Source organism: Ovis canadensis, chromosome 22, assembly GCF_042477335.2.
Source record: "Ovis canadensis isolate MfBH-ARS-UI-01 breed Bighorn chromosome 22, ARS-UI_OviCan_v2, whole genome shotgun sequence".
NCBI lineage: Eukaryota > Metazoa > Chordata > Mammalia > Artiodactyla > Bovidae > Ovis > Ovis canadensis.
In genome coordinates, this window is record NC_091266.1 from 48,145,158 (window position 1) to 48,166,110 (window position 20,953).

Consider the following 20,953-nt stretch of genomic DNA (forward strand, 5'->3'; position numbering starts at 1 on the left):
AGTGAGTCTGTGGAGTTAATATGCCGACAACCTAGATGAGATTCTGGCCACTTAAGACCTCTTACTGTTAATGAGGACTTGACGACTCCTCCAGGCCGAGTCAGCAGGAAGTGGTGTTGCCTTCTGATTTAGATATTGGCCGCCTGACCAAATTCAGTGAGCAGAAACCTAATGCAGCATTTCCACGAATTTCTGCAGGCCTGATACTCAGAAAGTGTTCAAGTATTTGAGATCTGCTAGTGGTGAAATGAACATTTAGCAACAAAGCAACCCCATGCAAAGGTTCTGCGGTGGTGGTCTGTGGCTCTGGGTCAGGTCTGGCCTTGACTGCTAACTGACTGCATGATGCTGGGTGACTTTTTTCACCTGAAAAGGTCTCATCGGCCTCACCTACAAAATAGAGATTGCTCCCCAGAGTTGCTTGCATGCCCACCCAGCATTTTTGCTTAGTGATGATGCCTTGCAGTCTCGAAGATTTTGGACTGGAGACTGATGACTAGTGACTCTAAAACGGAAAGAGAGAGGAGGATAGGCTGAACTGTGATGCCTTAGCAACCCTGCTTCTTCAGTGCTCGCCCAGCTGTGGGTGGTGCAGGCTGTACCCATCATTCTGGGTTCTAAATCCGACCCAGCTATGCCTATCTAGATTCTGTCTAGCTTCTAGAGTGACTTGAAAACATTGTAATTCTAGAAGCGTCACCAGCCCATTCCAGAAGAAGGCTTATCTTTAAAAGACAGACCTCTGCTTATCCGAATCTTAAACTGTATCCACTTAGAGTGGTGTCTCAATTTTCTCTCCCCCTAAAATCAGGGAGCATTTCTCCCCTCTTAGAGGAAACTAAGGTTTCCCTCTAAGGTTACTTAGACCTTCCTCTTCCTATCACAATCTCAGGGATTCTGCCCAAAATGAACATGCAAAGCTTTGTTTACCTCCTCCCCTTCCCCAAGGTATGGGCTTTATAAAAGGTTTTGCTTGTTAAAAGTTAGCTTTCTGAGCTGACTCTCTCTCTCCCTTCCATTCTCTCTCTCTCCTTTTTTTTCTTCCTCTAAAGCCCATTGCATAACAATCTCCTGTTTTAACCTTTTGCCAAATCCTACACTTCTCACTGCTAGAGGTTACTGTGCAAATGTTTAGATAGGTAATGTCTACCTTTGAACCTCTATTGCAATAGGTTCAAAGGTTCCAGGAGAGCTGGTTAGCTACTGTCAGTACGATACACACTGGCTTCATGTGCGGTCCCAACTCCAGCGCTAAGGAAAAGGCAGAGGCTTTTGAATGTGGTGCTGAACCAGTACAGACAGCTGTGAGGGGCACATTTCCTGGAACCCGGAAGTGAGCAGACTCTTACAAGGTAAACTGCAATAATGCTACCCGCTCTATAGCTTATATGATATGGGATAATAGAGATGGGGGTGACCGGGGAGAAGAAAGTTGGACGTGTGCCTATTCTCAGCCTAAGGCTCTTTTACAAGATGAAACAGCATTTGTTTGCACAGTGATCTTAGTTGACCTGCATGGGAGGCAAAAAAAAATCAGCTGCAAAAGGGGAGTGGAGACATGGAAGGAATCTGAACTGCTAGCAGGAGATGGCCTTGGAAGAGAGAGTGGTTGATTTCACTAAGTGCAAAAAAAAACAGACTTAAAAGCTTTAAGGGTTATAGCCAAAGCAAGATGTAGGTCTCCTTCATCTTCCATTTTGAAATGTCTGTATGATTGGAAAGGCCATCCGACAGCTGCAGCCCCTCCCATTTGGAAGGAAGCAGGGAAAGGAACCCTTAGCAGACTTGCTATCTGATGCTGGGGTCTGTACTAGATGTGTGATATACATTGGCTCATTACTTCCTGTAAGGTAAGGGGGTATCATTCCCATATCACAGGTGAATAACATGCCTCTGGGCTCTTAAACAGCATGACCTGGGCTGCAGAGCTAAGAGGAAGTGGGGCGAGAATCTGAGTCCTGATCAGTAAGCTGCCTGATGCAGAATTCTTGAGTGCTGTGAAAACTGTCCATTGTTCCCTCAAAAATTGGCAGTGTCCCTGGTGTGTGTAGGATTGAACAAGAATGCACCTCCAGGTGCTAGAGCTTTAGAACCACCCAGACTCTTCCAAACTTGAGCGTTTGATCCTGGAGGAAACCATCTTCTCCTGGCCCTAAGCTCTTCGTCTGGTTGGTAAAAGAAGAAAGCACCAGGGAAAAGCCCAGCAGCATTAGAATGGCTGAGACTCGACACCCACTCTGCCATCATCTGCTCTTTGCTGGAGGGAGCTGCCCCTGGGGAGATGAGCTTGGAAACTTAGCAAAGACAAGTGTTCCTCCAGCCAAGAGATGAACCCAAAGATGGAAAGGCGGGGTGCGGGGGCACCCTCATCCTAACCTACTTCAGCTTTCTTCCATGTCTAAAGTGGGATCCCATGAGGTCAAGGGACCAGCTCTTATGTTCTCTGAGATTGGGGCACAGCTCACTCTGGTTTTTATGGTTGGAAGCTTTGAGGAACTCCTCTGGGTAGAGAGGGAATCCTAATACATCTCTAGTGAAGGCTGGAGCTCTTGTTGGATTTACTTTGAGCCTTCTTAAAGGGACTGAGGCTGGGGAAAGTGCTGCTTAATTCTGGGGTGTCTGAAAGGTGGTGGGGAGAGGTGGGGTTGGGAAGGGGTAGGAGAATTCATTTTTTTCTGCCTTCAAATCTGAGAATAGAAACTCCCATGCCCTTCTACAGCCACAGCCATAGGTGAATCTGATGAGACTACTATGGGTCCTGATGCCCTGAAGACCAGTCCTCAAGACGCTTTCAAGGTGTCTTCACGTTCAAAGCAATTCTTATAATAATTGTTATTGTTTAGTCACTAAGTTATGTCCAACTCATTTGCAACCCCATGGACTATAGCCCACCAGGACCTTCTGTCCTGGGATTTCCCAGGCAAGAATACTAGAGCGAGTTGCCATTTCCTCCTCCAGGGGATCTTCCTAACCTAGGAATCCAACCTGTGTCTCCTGAATTGCAGGCAGATTACCAGGGAGCCACCAGGGAAGCCCCTTTTACAATAATATCAAGAAGTAGCTTGCCTTTTCACTGTTGTTGTCTCACGCGTGTACAGCGAAGTTTTTCAGAGGCTCCTGCGAGATGCAGGATCAGTCTGACAACTAATGGCATATGTGCTTGTGGATTCCTGATTTTACAATTTCTCAGATTTTATCTGGGAGGTGAGGGTGGGAGCGGCAAACATTTTAAATTAAACATTGGAGGTCTGAAGAGGATGTGTCAGAGGAAACAAACAGACTCTCCGCGCTGTCCCTGTGGTTCTTGATGTGCTTGTTTGGCTGGCTTTTTCAGCACGGCTCCAGGATCTGAGGCAGGCAAGCGGGGACTGGACAGAGGCGACAGTATGCACGGCAGGCCAGCAGAACTGGCCTCCAGGTGTTCCCATGGTCCTGGGAAGGATGTGGGGGCCGAGGTGCCCTGTGGTTGGACCCCATTGTCCTGGGAATCCAGCAGGGACCTCACCTCTCTGACAGGGGTGGTCTGCGAGGGGCACCTCCATCACCTCCGTCTGGTTCTCCGTCATCAGGCAGGCAGAGCGTGAGTTCTGTGAACGCAGGCTGGCTGCGGTATCAGCCCTCAGGGATTGCCAGTAAAGGCTCTGAAACCCAGCCAGAGGAGCTTTGGCGGCTTTTCTCCTTCTGGTCAGAACACTTCCACTTTCTGTTGTGAAAGAAAAACCAGGAAGTGAAGTCCCCGAGCACGTTAGAAGCCCGCTGTGGCCTGACTCCTGACTCAGGGCAGCTCAGACTCAGGGCTGACCGCTTGGAACCAGAGATCCTCAGCCTGCAGGGATGCTCTGAAGCCCCCCTGACCCTGGAGGAGCTGAGGTGAGGGGTGAGGACTTACAGCGACTCGTGCCAGGACTCACCGGCACTCAGAGCCAGGAGGTTCCATTTGCTGGGAGCACCAAGAGATGTGGTCCCTTCACAGGGTAAGGGGGCAGCTGGAGGTGTATTTGGCAAGGGGTCTTGTGGGTGTGGGGCAGAAGCCTGGGGGAACATCCTGACCCCCAGCTCTAGGGAGCTTGGAACTTCCTGTGTCCCAAGCACGTGTCGGCACTTGCTTTCTCCCCAGTCTCTGAAGGACCTTTTTAAACCCTTTTCATTAGGAAGGTCAAGGGGGAGGAGGAATGTGGAGCAGGAATTGGTTTTCTTTTCTCCTGCCTCTCTTGGGGAAGGGAACCACAACCCAGACCCCTTTTTGAGGACCTGAGGCTCTGCCTATAGCTCCCCTGGGCTGCGCTGGGAGGGAAGAGAAGGTTGCTATGAGTCATGTTTGACTCTTTGTGACCCCATGGTATGCTAGGCCCCTCTGTCCATGGAATTTCCCAGGTAAGAATGCTGGAGTCGTCATTTCCTTCTCCAAGGGATCTTCCCGACTCAGGGATCTGGGCTGGAGGGTGCCCTTGATTTTCCTGATGGATTTTGAGACCTTCCAAGGGGAAGAGCTGCTGGATGTGTGATGGATGGAATGAATGCTTTCTGGATGAAGCTGGGTCTATTTTAAAGGGTAGGGCCACAAGTTGGCCTTCAAGGAGTGAGTGTTGGGAAGGGATTTCATAACTGGGGCTTACTCCCTTCTGTGGGTATCTGTCTTTTCGGTGGTTTGAAAAGCAGAATTGAATCTAAACTCCAATTTGTAGGTAATTGGTAGTCTTCAAAAGTAATAAAATTAAGCTAAATTTAATTTAATTTAAAAACAAAAGATTGATTCAGTTAAAAATTTTAAAAAGGAGTCATTGGTTTGGGGGATACTGCCCTCTATATTTCAGCATGGGAGTTACTTTATGGTTTTTCCCTCCAGTTGATAAATATTTGAGGTTGAACACTGAATAGTCTTGGAAGAGACGTCGTATAACATCTTGTAAGTATCACTTATGCAGTTGGCACAAAAAAAGGAACAGAACCAGAAATAAAACAAGAGTCACAAATAATTATAGAACAGACAGACAATAGAGCTAAGTAAAGTAGATTATATGCAATAAGATGCATGTCGGGGTGGCAAAGTCTGATAGAATGCAAGGCAGGCACACCCCAGATAAACATAGTCCAATTCAGTCCCTAGATAGGGAAGATCTCCTGGAGAAGGAAATGGCAAACCATTCCAGTATTCTTGCATGTAAAATCCCATGGATGGAGGAGCCTTGTAGGCTACAGTCCTTGGGGTCACAAAGAGTCAGACACGGCTGAGCAACTTCATTCATTCAATGTAATTTTTTTTTTTTTCCTAAATATTATCCAGACCAAACAGGATGCTTCAGCCAAGTATATTTGTTGAGGTCCTGACCTAAAATAATCTTTTCTCCAAGTCATATTCTAACTCTCTGGGGGCAATGACACCTAAAATAATATCAGTATATCATTGAATGCCTAAATGCTAAACATGCAGTGGGGGCTCCAGATAAAAGAAGTAGGCTGGGGGTTAGGGGAGGAGAAAGTATATGGAAATGAAGCGGGAGAGGGAAGAGGAAGCCAGTTAAGCACCAGATCATCATGGGTACTCTGACATTAACTAAGACAATATTAGGAGATAGGTGGTGAAGAGAGCAGGCTCAGAGGGGTGAAGCCAGTTGTCAGCTGGAACTGAAGCTACAGTCCATGCGATGCTAAAAGACATGTTCCATCCACCTCTGTGTAGAGTTAGCCTTTCCTTGGATTTCCTAAATATTTTCACTTGTAAAAAGATTCTTATGTATGGTGACGTAGGTGGTAGGAAGGTAGGTAGGTAGGTAGATATTGACTTCATGTATCTATTAGAGACATTTTAGGTTGACATTTTTCTAGAATGCAAATAATACAGCTATCATTCATTGACTATTTACTGTGGGGGCAGTGCTGTGTTTACTGTTTTATGGGGCTTTCATCTCTTGATCTTCAAAAACAGTCCTATGAGGTAGGTATGTTTTTTTGTAGATGGGGAAACCAAGATGGAACAAACTGGGTACAGTATGAAAAGACTGGAGTAGAGTCTGGCTCATTTAGTTCTGAGAGCAAACTCTGCCTCCGTCTCTGATGAGTCTAGTTTAGCGCATGGACCTAAGAGTAAGAAACTAGGAGAAATTTCTTTCTTGAAAATCCTCCCACTTCATGTCCATGGCAGTGGAAAGCAGGTCCATCGGTGGTTGCCAGGGATAGGGAGGAAAGAAGAGTAACTGCTTAATGGGGAGAGGATTTCCTTTGGGGATGGCGAAAGTGTTTCGAACCTAGATAGCGGTGGTTGTATAACATTATGAATGCACTAAGTGCCCACTGAATTGTTCACTTTTAAGTGGTTCATTTTATAAAGTTACGTGATTGAACCCCACCCCCCTCAAAAAACACAACTCCCACTTCTTGGCCAGGGAATCCCTAAAGCAGGATTTGGAGATGTCTCAGGAATCAGGAATGTGATTTCTGTTTCTGCCTCTCATATGCCTGGCCAGCAGATGGACTGACTCCCATCTGAGATATGACCTCAGGTGACCCATGTCTGGAACCATCCTGCCAGGGTGACGTGTTTGCAGCAGCCCTGAGGTCAGCCTTTGCTTTTACTCTGACCACACCCAGTTGTAGACATATCCTGGTCTGTTTCCTCCAACGTGTAACTGTGCATCCTGAGATCAGAAATGCACTTCTCATTCCTCCCCTGGCACAGAGCCTGGTATTTCCCAGGCTCTTAATTCATGTCATGAAGATAAATAAGAGCTTTGGAGCTCAGAAGGTTAGGCAGCCCTTGGACTGCTGTTGCCAGGCCATGGTACCCACCCTCTGTTGGGGAGCTGGTTGTAGATCTCTGGGTTTCTCCATGGGTCATTCTACTCTAAGAGGTTGAGGTGGCTGTGGGAGGATGCAGGAGTTTCACAAGGTTGAGGGAGACCACCTGGTCTCCAATTAGAAATCCTCTGTTTGAATGCAAATGAGGGGATTGTAAGACATTTGCATATAAATCAAAGGGCAGTTACAGTACAAAGTCCATGATCAACTCTTCACTTTGGGGACATCTCAAAATAGAACATCTGACATTGACAAGGAGTTGGAAATTGAGCTAAGTGGAAGAGGCAAAAAGGAAGCTTCACTGAGGGCGTCCCATGTCCCAGACAGTGTACTGGAAGATTTAACCAAAGCAAGGATACTAACCTGCCCCTTCTGGAGTGCAATGGAGGGAAACTGATGCTCAGTGACATTAAGTAATTGTCAAACTAGGAGAAATCAAACAGGGCCACCTATCTGGTAGATGGTAGTGCTGATACTCAGGTACCTGGAAAGGATAGGGCCTTTACCCCTGGAGCTGAGACTTTGGGGAATAAAGCTTGTTGTTTACACATTGCCTTTTCATACTGTTCATGGGGTTCTCAAAGCAAGAATGCTGAAGTGGTTTGCCATTCCATTCACCAGCAGACCATGTTTTGTCAGAACTCTCCACCATGACCTGTCTGTCTTGGGTGGCCCTACCTGCCATGGCTCATAATCTCATTGAGTTACCAGGCTGTGGTCCATGTGATCAGTTGCTTAGTTTTCTTGTGATTGTAATTTTCTGTCTGCCCTCTAATGGATGAGGATAAGAGGCTTGTGCAAGCTTCTTGATGGGAGGGATTGGCTGTGGGGAAACTGAGTCTTGTTCTGGTGGGCAAGGACATGTTCAGTTTAATTCAGTCACTCAGTCGTGTCCGACTCTTTGCAACCCCATGAACTGCAGCACACCAGGCCCCCCTGTCCATCACCAACTCCCGGAGTTCACTCAGATTCATGTCCATTGAGTCAGTGATGCCATTCAGCCATCTCATCCTCTGTCATCCTCTTCACCCCCTGCCCCCAATCCCTCCCAGCATCAGAGTCTTTTCCAATGAGTCAACTCTTCCCATGAGGCGGACAAAGTACTGGAGTTTCAGCTTTAGCATCATTCCTTCCAAAGAATACCCAGGGTTGATCTCCTTTAGGATGGACTAGTTGGATCTCCTTGCAGTCCAAGGGACTCTCAAGAGTCTTCTCCAACACCACACTTCAAAAGCGTCAATTCTTCGGCACTCAGCTTTCTTCACAGTCCAACTCTCGCATCCATACATGACCACTGGAAAAACCATAGCCTTGACTAGACGGACCTTTGTTGGCAATGTAATGTCTCTGCTTTTCAATATGCTATCTAGCTTGGTCATAACTTTTCTTCCAAGGAGTAAACATCTTTTAGTTTCATGGCTGCAATCACCATCTGCAGTGATTTTGGAGCCCCCCCAAAATAAAGTCTGACCCTGTTTCCACTGTTTCCCCATCTATTTTCCATGAAGTGATGGGACCAGATGCCATGATCTTTGTTTTCTGAATGTTGAGTTTAAGCCAACTTTTTCACTCTCCTCTTTCACTTTCATCAAGAGGCTCTTTAGTTCCTCTTCACTTTCTGCCATAAGGGTGGTGTCATCTGCATATCTGAGGTTATTGATATTTCTCCCGGAAATCTTGATTCCAGCTTGTGCTTCTTCCAGCCCAGCGTTTCTCATGATGTATTCTGCATAGAAGTTAAATAAGCAGGGTGACAATATACAGCCTTGACGTACTCCTTTTCCTATTTGGAACCAGTCTGTTGTTCCATGTCCAGTTCTTACTGTTGCTTCTTGACCTGCATATAGGTTTCTCAAGAGGCAGGTCAGGTGGTCTGGTATTCCCATCTCTTTCAGAATTTTCCACAGTTTCTTGTGATCCACATAGCCAAAGGCTTTGGCATAGTCAATAAAGCAGAAATAGATGATTTTCTGGAACTCTCTTGGTTTTTCCATGATCCAGCGGATGTTGGCAACTTGATCTCTGGTTCCTCTGCCTTTTCTAAATCCAGCTTGAACATCTGGAAGTTCACGGTTCACATATTGCTGAAGCCTGGCTTGGAGAATGTTGAGCATTACTTTACTAGTGTCTGAGATAAATGCAATTATGCGGTAGTTTGAGCATTCTTTGGCATTGCCTATCTTTGGGATTGGAATGAAAACTGACCTTTTCCAGCCCTGTGGCCACTGCTGAGTTTTCCAAATTAGCTGGCAGATTGAGTGCAGCACTTTCACAGCATCTTTCAGGATTTGAAATAGCTCAACTGGACTTCCATCACCTCTACTAGCTTTGTTCTTAGTGATGCTTTCTAAGGCCCACTTGACTTCACATTCCAGGATGTCTGGCTCTAGGTGAGTGATCACGCAATCGTGATTATCTGGGTCATGAAGATCTTTTTTGTACAGTTCTTCTGTGTATTCTTGACACCTCTTCTTAATATCTTCTGCTTCTGTTAGGTCCAGACCGTTTTTGTCCTTTATCGAGCCCATCTTTGCATGAAATGTTCCCTTGGTATCTCTAATTTTCTTGAAGAGATCTCTAGTCTTTCCCATTCTGTTGTTTTCCTCTATTTCTTTGCATTGATCACTGAGGAAGGCTTTCTTATCTCTTCTTGCTGTTCTTTGGAACTCTGCATTCAGATGCTTTTATCTTTCCTTTTCTCCTTTGCTTTTTGCTTCTCTTTTCACAGCTATTTGTAAGGCCTCCCCAGACAGCCATTTTGCTTTTTGCATTTCTCTTCCATGGGGATGGTCTTGATCCCTGTCTCCTGTACAATGTCAGGAACCTCTGTCCTTATACAGCCTCAGTAAGTCTTTAATCCAATTATCTGCTGCTGGGTGGAGTTGTGTTCCCTCCCTGTGGTGTGGCCTTGAGGCCACTTGTACGTTGAGTCTGGTGAGCCCTGACCATTGGCCCAATCAGTAGTGCAAAGAGTAATTCTGCAAAGAGGCCTCTTTCCCAACCTCTTGCATCAGCCTGTCTTTATCCTGGCCTGCAGTGACTTAGTCCTAGCACTTTGTCCAGCCTATCTTTGTACAGGCTCTTATCAACTACAGTAGATGGTACTGGCTCTGCTGACCTCCATGCTCTCATAATTCACTTGGTCAGCAATAAGCTTGGGAGGCCTTTGGAAATGTTTATTGAAACAAGGCTTTCTTTGGGGTTGGGCAGCTGGACTGTGACTTGTAGTAGATCAAAGCTGACTGAGTTGATCTGAAATTCAGTGGGATTTGTCACCGCCTGTCACCAGGTTATGAGTGGCTCAGCAACCCTTCTGTACTATTCTCATGGACTGAGGTAAGATGATTTTGGCATTTGACTTAATGAGGGCTTTCCTGGTAAATTCTAGCCAACCCAACTGGCCAAGGTTGGCACCCCAGGGCTCTCTGGCGCTCGGGAACTGAATGACTCCTGGGCTGCAGTGTCTATGCCAGGCCCCACTGTCTTATTCAGTCACGTGGAAGCCTTTTCTTTTTCCCTCTCAACTAAAGGCAGATTCTCTGGTGCCTCTTCACCATTCCCCTTCATTCACCCTTTCCCTTCATGCTTGTTCTGCTCTTGTGTCTCCAACCATGCCCCATCTCTCACCCAACATCTGGGTATCCCTCCTTCTCACTTCCCTGGAGGTTTATCCTGCCTAGTGTGGTGACCACTCTCGCCATGGAAGAGTGGATGGAGAGACACAACAGTGGAGAAAGATGGTTTGGTACCAGTTACCCTGGTTGGAATCTTAGTTGGGATCTTAGCAGCCATTGGCTTCCTTTGTGGGGTGGTCATCCTTGATTGACCCTGGACAAAAGGCTATTGGCAATAAAGCCAAGGGATCAAGGACCACACATCCTTGAGGAGCTAGTGCTCCTTGGAGGTAGCTCACCGTCTCCAGTCTACACTGGCTTCTCCTTCAAATTCATTAGCTCATCTTCCACACTGCATCCTTCTATAAGTGCTTTTACGGTTTGATGGACCCATAAGTCCCCAGAGGGCAGGAGCTGTGTCTTCTAAGTGTTTGGCCCTCTGCACATGGCACAATGCTGAATACACATGGTACATTGCTGGGTATACACCAATGTATACAAACAAGATCTTAGTTTGCCTTATTCAAAGGAAATGATATGTAAACTTAAAAGTACAGAGGATAAATCTATCTCTTGCCACACACACACTTTGTCCAGTTCAGCAGATGCTCCCAGAGCCAGGATACATTTCACAGAACATTTGTTTCCGACCTGGGGAAGTGGCTTTATCCCCTGATGGACTAGGAACTCTGAATGTACTTTCCCCATTGCTGAACCCACTGCCTGGCATGTAGTAAGTATTTGAATACTTGCAGGATGAGGAAAGCTTGACCTCACTCAGGTCAGGCTGTTGAGTGTTGCCCTTGCTATGGCAGGAAGTCCCAGATGTGACGTTTCTGAAGAGGGCTAGCTGACTCTGCCCCATCCCTACCTGCACTCCCTGCCCCACTGGGTATAGGCGACCATCATGTTCAATGCAGAGTTGAATTTTGCAAACTGTTTCATCCCCTAGACCACCCCCTCAACCCTGCCCTTCTCTGAACTTGTGACAATGATGAGCAAAAGGGGAGGGTGACTCTCTGGCACTCTGGGCTGAGACAGTCTCTGCCTAGGGGTGCTTGCAGCCCAAGTTGTCTGCTGAACCCCAGGAAACATGCAAAACCCAAACCCAAGGACAGAGCAGATTCAACTCCAATACAATAGCTTTTCTTGTGCCATTTGGCAGCAGAGACATCTCCAGTGTGTATACATCACAACCCTGAGGATTTGTTTACAGTTAGTGGGCCAGGGGACCTGTCCCAAGGCCAGCCGATCCCTTCTCTCTGCCAGCTGCCTGGCAAACTGGAAGTGTTGGGTATGGCCTGGGAACTGGGCTAGGAAAAGCAAGGTCTGGGAGACTGGTATATCTGTCCTGTTTTAATTATTTAAGTGCTCACAGAATATTTCCATGGCTGGAAATGACTTCTTCGCTGTCCTTGGGGATTTAACAGGGACCCCATTTGGTATTGGTGCTTCCTGCTTGGCCCCACATGAATAATCCTGTGGAAGGTAAAAAGAGGCCCTTTCCCGTCTGCCTGGGGACATCCCTCCCCAGCCAGCCCTGTGTGGTGGAAAAGCCTAGAGGCTAGAGTGAGGCAGTGGCCTGAGCACCTGGGCGCTGGTGAGTGGCTGGGAAGTTATCTGAAGTCTTGTAGTCAGGATGTCACGCCAGCCTCTGTTCTCAGCAATGGCTGAGAATGATGCAAGATGCAATTTCGGGTACCCTTTGGCCCCGTGACTCAAACTTCACCTTTGGTTTCTAATCTGCTAAGGGCATTGATTTGGTTACTCTTGGAGTTGCTGTCCAGACTGGCGGGTGATGGGAGCGAGGGGAAGAGGCTGCTGATGGAATGTGGCTTTAGTGATGAGGGAGGTTTAGTTCTAGAAATGAGGACGAGGCTGTCTTCTCAGGCATAGTCCTGTGACAGTCTCCAGCCAAGGTGGTGGAACTTTCTAAGTCAGCTGCCTGAGTTGGAGGAGGGATAATACAGAGTAGTTCACATTTAAGTTTTTTTTTCTTTAAGCATGACTGTTACAGATTAAATATCTCCTCAAGTGCTATGTTCCCAGTGAGACCTACACTAACCTCCTCAATTAAAACTCACCCCACTGCTGTCCCCTCAATCCTCTTTCCCTACTATCAGTTCACTTCAGTTCAGTCACTCAGTCATGTCCGACTCTTTGCGACCCCATGAATCCCAGCACGCCAGGCCTCCCTGTTGATCACCATCTCCTGGAGTTCACTCAAACTCACATCCATTGAGTTGGTGATGTCATCCAGCCATCTCATCCTCTGTTGTCCTCTTCTCCTCCTGCCCCCAATCCCTCCCAGCATCAGACTCTTTCCCAATGAGTCAACTCTTTGCATGAGGTGGCCAAAGTACTGGAGTTTCAGCTTTAGCATCATTCCTTCCGAAGAACGCCCTGGGCTGATCTCCTTTAGAATGGACTGGTTGGATCTCCTTGCAGTCCAAGGGACTCTCAAGAGTCTTCTCCAACACCACACTTCAAAAGCATCAATTCTTCAGCGCTCAGCTTTCTTCACAGTCCAACTCTCACATCCATACATGACCACTGGAAAAACCATAGCCTTGACTAGATGGACCTTTGGTGGCAAAGTAGTGTCTCTGCTTTTGAATATGCTATCTAGCTTGGTCATAACTTTTCTTCCAAGGAGTAAGCATCTTTTAATTTCATGGCTGCAATCACCATCTGCAGTGATTTTGGAGCCCCCCAATAATAAAGTCTGACACTGTTTCCACTGTTTCCCCATCTATTTTCCATGAAGTGATGGGACCAGATGCCATGATCTTAGTTTTCTGAATGTTGAGTTTTAAGCCAACTTTTTCACTCTCCTCTTTCACTTTCATCAAGAGGCTCTTTAGTTCCTCTTCACTTTCTGTCATAAGGGTGGTGTCATCTGCATATCTGAGGTTATTGACATTTCTCCTGGAAACCTTGATTCCAGCTTGTGCTTCTTCCAGTCCAGCGTTTCTCATGATGTATTCTGCATAGAAGTGAAATAAGCAGGGTGACAATATACAGCCTTGATGTACTCCTTTTCCAATTTGGAACCAGTCTGTCGTTCCATGTCCAGTTCTAACTGTTGCTTCCTGACCTGCATATAGGTTTCTCAAGAGGCAGGTCAGGTGGTCTTGTATTCCCATCTCTTTCAGAATTTTCCACAGTTTCTTGTGATCCACACAGTCAAAGGCTTTGGCATAGTCAATAAAGCAGAAATAGATGTTTTTCTGGAACTCTCTTGCTTTTTCCATGATCCAGCGGATGTTGGCAATTTGATCTCTGGTTCCTCTGCCTTTTCTAAATCCAGCTTGAACATCTGCAATTTCACGGTTCACATATTGCTGAAGCCTGGCTTGGAGAATTTCGAGCATTACTTTACTAGCCTGTGAGATGAGTGCAATTGTGTGGTAGTTTGAGCATTCTTTGGCATTGCCTATCTTTGGGATTGGAATGAAAACTGACCTTTTCCAGTCCTGTGGCCACTGCTGAGTTTTCCAAATTTGCTGGCAGATTGAGTGCAGCACTTTCACTGCATCATCTTTCAGAATTTGAAATTGCTCAACTGGACTTCCATCACCTCCACTACCTTTGTTCGTAGTGATGCTTTCTAAGGCCCACTTGACTTCACATTCCAAGATGTCTGGCTCTAGGTGAGTGGTCACACCATTGTGATTATCTTGGTCGTAATGATCTTTTTTGTACAGTTCTTCTGTGTGTTCTTGCCTCCTCTTCTTAATATCTTCTGCTTCTGTTAGGTCCATACTATTTCTGTCCTTTATCGAGCCCATCTTTGCATGAAATGTTCCCTTGGTATCTCTAATTTTCTTGAAGAGATCTCTAGTCTTTCCCATTCTGTTGTTTTCCTCTATTTCTTTGCATTGATCACCGAGGAAGGCTTTCTTATCTCTTCTTGCTATTCTTTGGAACTCTGCACTCAGATGCTTTTATCTTTCCTTTTCTCCTTTGCTTTTTGCTTCTATTCTTTTCACAGCTATTTGCAAGGCCTCCCCAGACAGCCATTTTGCTTTCTTGCATTTCTTTTCCATGGGGATGGTCTTGATCCCTGTCTCCTGTACAATGTCATGAACCTCTGTCCATAGTTCATCACGCACTCTATCTATCAGATCTAGGCCCTTAAATCTATTTCTCACTTCCACTGTATAATCATAAGGCATTTGATTTAGGTCATACCTGAATGGTCTAGTGGTTTTCCCTACTTTCTTCAATTTAAGTCTGAGTTTGGCAATTAAGGAGTTCATGATCTGAGCCACAGTCAGCTCCCAGTCTTGTTTTTGTTGACTGTATAGAGCTTCTCCATCTTTGGCTGCAAAACATATAATCAATCTGATTTCGGTGTTGACCATCTGGTGACGTCCATGTGTAGAGTCTTCTCTTGTGTTGTTGGAAGAGGGTGTTTGCTATGACCAGTGTGTTCTCTTGGCAAAACTCTATTAGCCTTTGCCCTGCTTCATTCTGTATTCCAAGGCCAAATTTGCCTGTTACATCAGGTGTTTCTTGACTTCCTACTTTTGCATTCCAGTCCCCTATAATGAAAAGGACATCTTTTGTGTGTGTTAGTTCTAAAAGGTCTTGTAGGTCTTCATAGAACCGTTCAACTTCAGCTTCTTCAGCGTTACTGGTTGGGGCATAGACTTGGATTACTGTGATATTGCATGGTTTGCCTTGGAAATGAACAGAGATCAGTCATTTTTGAGATTGCATCCAAGTACTGCATTTCAGACTCTTGTTGGCCATGATGGCTACTCCATTTCTTCTAAGGGATTCCTGCCTACAGTAGTAGATATAATGGTCATCTGAGTTAAATTCACCCATTCAAGTCCATTTTAGTTTGCTGATTCCTAGAATGTCGACATTCACCCTTGCCATCTCCTGTTTGACCACTTCCAATTTGCCTTGATTCATGGACCTAACATTCCAGGTTCCTATGGAATATTGCTCTTACAGCATCAGATCTTGCTTCTATCACCAGTCACTTCCACAACTGGGTGTTGTTTTTGCTTTGGCTCCATCCCTTCATTCTTTCTAGAGTTATTTCTCCACTGACCTCCAGTAGCATCTTGGGCACCTACAGACCTGGGGAGTTCCTCTTTCAGTATCCTATCATTTTGCCTTTTCATACTGTTCATGGGGTTCTCAAGAACTGACAGAATTTGGTCCACTGGAGAAGGGAATGGCAAACCACTTCCCTACTGTAGTTTTAACTTTTCATTTTGTATTTGGGGTATAGCCTGTTAACAGTGTTGTGATAGTTTCAGGTGAACAGCAGAGGGACTCTGCCATACATATGCATGCACCTGTTTTCTCCCAGACTCCCCTCCCATCCAGGGTGCAATATAACACTGAGCAGAGTTCCATGACCTACTGGGGTTGTATTTTACTGGGGAGTTCAACAGCAAACCTGAACAAGAACTAGATTATAGAATACTGTGGAAGGAAAACTATCTCCCCAGCACCTGGAATGATGCTAATGATATGTGAGCCACCAAGGAGGCCAATGATATGGAGACAAGCCCTTAAATATTTTAGGCTGAATGATTGAATACTCAAAAGTTTCTAGAAAATCCATTCATAAAAACTCCTCTTCAGTCTGTCTTTTCCTATGAGGATTATTCTTTCAGGAACACAAAAGCATACACCACGTTGCCCAAGCAGTTTTTCCCTTTGTTGTTGTTCAGTTGCTCCGTCGTATCCGACTCTTTGTGATCCTATGGACGGCAGCTCACCAGGCTTCCCATCCTTCACTATCTCCTGGAGCTTGCTCAAACTCATGTCCATTGAGTCGGTGATGCCATCCAACCTTCTCATCCTCTGTCATCCCCTTCTCCTCCTGCCTTCAGTCTTTCCCAGCATCAGGGTTGTTTCCCAATGAGTCGGCTCTTCGCAGTACTTGGTGATATTTCGTGTGTGTGTGTGTGTGTGTGTGCATGTGACATTGCTTCAGTTGTGTCTGACTCTTTGTGACCCTATGGACTATAACCCACCAGGCTCCTCTGTCCATGGAATTCTCCAGGCAAGAATACTGGAGTGGATTGCCATGCCCTCCTTCAGGAGATCTTCCCGACCCAGGGATAGAACCCACGTCTCTTATGTCTCCTGCATTGGCAGGCAGGAGTTCTTTACCGCTAGTGCCCCCTGGGAAGCCTGATATTTCACACAGTTCTTCCTTATCAATATATACAGATCTGCTTTATTTTTCTTAATGTGCTCAGTTGCTTAGTTGTGTCCAACTCTTTGTGACCCCACAGAGTATAGCCCACCAGGCTCCTCTGTCCATGGGATTTTTCCAACAAGAATACCAGAGTGGGTTGCCATTTCCTCCTCCAGAATTCTCTCTAATACCTGCCAATAATTCTGTTGTATGTGAGTGGTATAATTTATCTTGTTATTCTCCTATCAAGGAAGGCTTTTCTGGTGTCTGATATTATCAACAATCCTATAAATTTAATGATGATGAACATAATAGCTAATACCTGAGCCTGTGGGTGAGGCATTGTTCTAGGCACAACACAGGTACATTAACTTCTTTAATCATAAGGATAGTCTTATGAGGGAGACATTAGTAATGCCATTTTATAGACGCAGAAGTACACAGAGGTTATTTACCCTAGGTCACAAAGGTGATCACAAAGATTGGGTGCAACCTGACTCAGAATCCACATTCCTAACCCATGACTCAGCCACTTAAAGTGATGCGCTTTATTGAATTTAGGTCTTTTCTACAAGATAAATTACTAGTCATGTCCTTAGGTCAAAAGGCACATAATTTAAATCGTGGTTTCAGACAATAGACACATCCTTAAGGAGACTGCCCCAAATTTACATCTCCATGATTGATCCTGCATATAATACTGCTTCATCACTGCTAATCTGAAGGATGGGGAAATGGGATTTCATTTAGATTTGCATTTTAAAAAACTGTAAGTGAAGTTGAAAGTCTTTCCCCATTTTAAGTAGCCTGTTTGTTTTGCTTTGAACTTTCTGGACATTCCCTCTGCTCTTTGTTTTACTGGGGTATGTGCTGTTTTTCTTTGACTTCTAAGCATTTCTACTGAGGAAATGAGCTCTTTGCCTACCTGGAATATTTGATACTATTCCCAGTTGCTCTTTGACTTTGTCTTCGATATCTTTTCTGCAGGTCAAGTATCTTTTAAAGTTTTGTATAAGCCAACATTTTCCTTGCACAGCTTCTAGGTTTTATGTCTGTCTTGAGTCTTCTCCATGTCAGGATTATAAAAAACAATTCTCTCATATTTTTTATCCTCCGGTTCTCTCATAGCTTTCAATGTTTTCTATCTCGTCTTTGGTCCATCTTCAATGTATTTTCTAAAATAACTTATTTTTGGTTGTGCTGGGTCTTTGCTGCTGCTCACATGCTTTCTCTAGTTGCAGCGACCGAGGGCTACTCTCTTGCTGAGGTCCGCAAGCTTCTCACTGCGGTGGCATCTCTCGTTCCAGATCGCAGGCTGGGATCTGCAGCGGATAGGCTGAGTAGTTGCCACCCTCAGGCTCAGTAGTTGTAGCACATGGGCTTAGCTGCTCTGCAGCACGTGGAATCCTTCTGTCACTCGAGTGTACCTTCCTCGATTCTTTGTCTCGTCACAACAAAGATTTGGAGTGACGGACATTAAAGCCCCCTCGGCGTGTCACAGCTCTCAGGTCTTGGATAGACCGTGTTATAGCTCTCAGGTCTCGAATGGACCATGTTGTAGCTCTTAGACAAATCAGTGTTACAACTCAGTGTTACAGCTCTATTTTATTTAGAAGATAGCAGGAAAATCCATCTTCGAGGCGTGAGGGCTCATCAATCTAAAGACACGAGAAGAGCGCCCCAGCCCGAGGAGGAGAGAGAGAGGGAGCTGGCTCTGGCTCTTCTATTTGTATCTCTCCCTGGGCCTGTCTTATGTAAATTGGGCCAGCCAGGAGTGTTGTTTGTTTTACCTGAGGTCCTCACTCCGGTCCTGGGACCTTCTTTTGTTTCATTTTTGGGGGCTTTTCCCTTCCTTGTCTTGTAGCCGCTGCCATTTTGGACTCCTTCTCCCTGTTCTACCTACCTAACACTTCCAGCCCAGGGATTGAACCTGTGTCCCTGCATTTGTAGGTGGATTCTTATCCACTGTACTACCAGGGAAGTCCTTCCAATGTATTTTTGTTTTAGGGGTAAGACAGAAATCAGCTTTAGGTATTCTGTCTGAATGGCTAGTCAGTTGTTTCAACACATTGACTAGAAGTGAAAAAAAATCTATCTAAATTTGGACTGCAATTTAGTATATGATGATAGCATCCACTGAGGTTATTTCAGGATTATCTCGTTACATAGACTTGTCTATTGATAACCAAGAGAGAATTTCCGTAGTAAGCAAATTTGGTAATGTTTACTTCACTGCTACCCACCCAATTCCGGTGATTTTTTCAAAAATTTTCTATTTTCTGTAAGTTTTATTTTTCTGGGTGAGCTTTAACTTCTTAGTTTCCCATGAAAATCTTGTTAGTCTTTATTAGGGTTGCATTAAATGTATAGATGTATTTAGGAAGATAGGACCTCTTGACTATTTCAAGTATATCTTTCCATTTTTTTCAAGGTTTCACTTTTTAAATATGTACTTTACACATTTATTCTTTTATACACTATTGGGAATGGCACCTTTTCCATTATTTTCAAAATATAGGAAAGCTATTGATTTTCTGACTAGTGGTTTGGTAACTGGCCACCTTACTGAAGCCTTCCCTGATGGCTCAGCAGACAACAAATCTGCCTGCAATGCAGGAGATGCAAGAGACATGAGTTTGACCCCTGGGTTGGGAAGATCCTTTAGAGGTAGAAATAGCTATCCACTCCAGTATCTTGCCTGGAAAATCCCATGGACAGAGGAACCTGGTGGGCTATAGTCCAAAGAGTTGGATAAGAGTGACTGTGATGAGATGACACCTTATTGACATATCTCATAATTGCCTCTTATTTCTTTAGAGGAATTTTAGGATTCCCCTCTCAGCTACTTTTTTTAAAATTGGGAAATATGACAACAAATTTTATCTTGGATATAACTGATTATTGGTCCTCTTAATTTTTGAATGATTTAAAATAGCATAGGTACCTGGATCCTGGATTAAAGATGAGCAAGAAATATTGATTGTCATGGAAAAAAATAAAAATAATAACAGCATGGTTAGTTGAGGTTTACCCTCTTTAAGAACCAACGCTTTTCTGTATCTGCCTTTAAAAATTATTATTATTTAAAATATTATTGAAATATAGTTGGTTTACAATGTTGTGTTAGTTATACAGCAACACAGTTATACAGGTATACAGCAAAGTGATTCAGTTATTCCTATGTATGTAAATATATATATTCTTTTTTTTACATTCTCTTTCATTAAAAGTTATTATAAGATGCTGAGTATAGTTCCCTGTCCTCATTATCAGCTTTTCCTCTGGCTAGATTTGCAAAACAAGTTTGTTGTCTCAAATCATATTATCTTTTATTTTTTAGTAGAAGAAAACTCTATTTGCTACATAAGAGTAAAGGTATAAGGGAAGGTGAAAACTCCTTAGTTCTTGAGGAAAGTAGGTGAAGGATCTTTCAATAGAACACTTATGTGGTTCACATTCATTGCATATTAAGGAAAAGTTTATCAGTTCCTCCCAAGCGTACTCATGAGACTATTGGTTTGTAATGTCCTATTGATCTTTTGCCCTTATTTTGAAATTTGTCTATACATATTAACTATTCAGTTAAGGAATGAAATGTTGTTGTTGTTGTTGCTAAATCACGTCTGACTCTTTTGTAACCCTATGGACTGTATCCTACTAGGCTCTTCTGTCCATGAGATTTTCCCAGGCAAGAATACTGGAGTGGGTTGCCATTTCCTTCTCCAGGGGATCTTCCCCACCCAGGGGTCAAACCCACATCTCCTGCATTGGCAGGCGGATTCTTTACTGCTGAGCCAGCAGGAAAGCCTTTGAGGAATGAAATGAAGCCCTCCTGAACTGAAGGTAGCAGAAAGTTAAGGGAAATAACAGTGAAGGCTGGGTTAGAACTTAAAGCCCAACCAAGAAAGCAGAACTTTCATATACAGCCTGCTAAATGACACACAGGCCCCTCTGGAGTCATTATGAGTTGTGAAGACTTGTGACATAGTCTCTAGGAGACAGTAGGTAATTCAGGATGGAAGAATGTTGATTAATTGGGTATAAGAACTTGGGGACTCTGGACTCTCTTTTAATGAGCTTTCTATCAGCACAGAATGAGTCCATACATGCAGGAGAACACAAAAACCAGTTAAACCCAAATGAGTGGGCCACTTTCTAGAAGGCAACTTTTTTTTGTAAATAGCTTATAATTGCAATATATATTCATTATTGCATAGAAAAATAATTAGTTCTTCAAGCTTAAAAGCAAGGATAATTTGTCTTATTGTCCTTTGAATTCCAGAAATCCAGAGTAACAGAATTACATATTTCTACGCTGGATTTTTTTCCCACTGAACACTGTAGATGACCTCATCTGATAAGATCCATCCTG

At 44.5% G+C, this 20,953-nt stretch overlaps 1 protein-coding gene across 5 annotated transcripts in view; it reads left to right on the forward strand.

Moving 5' to 3' along the window:
* Nucleotides 1-1,102: 1,102 nt before the first annotated feature.
* ACSL5 (acyl-CoA synthetase long chain family member 5) overlaps nucleotides 1,103-20,953 on the forward strand; it is a 59,432-nt gene continuing 39,581 nt past the window's right edge. The window contains exon 1 of one of the 5 annotated variants that reach the window (XM_069567101.1): nucleotides 1,103-1,352. Coding sequence is in view for 1 of the 5 variants with exons in the window: in XM_069567105.1 (XP_069423206.1) it covers nucleotides 3,957-3,974 (18 nt within the window). In the remaining 4 variants the exon portion in view is untranslated. Of the gene's footprint in view, nucleotides 1,353-3,332; nucleotides 3,975-9,844; nucleotides 10,132-20,953 lie in introns of those variants that run through there. The other 4 variants (XM_069567105.1, XM_069567102.1, XM_069567103.1 and 1 more) reach the window with 4 other exon arrangements.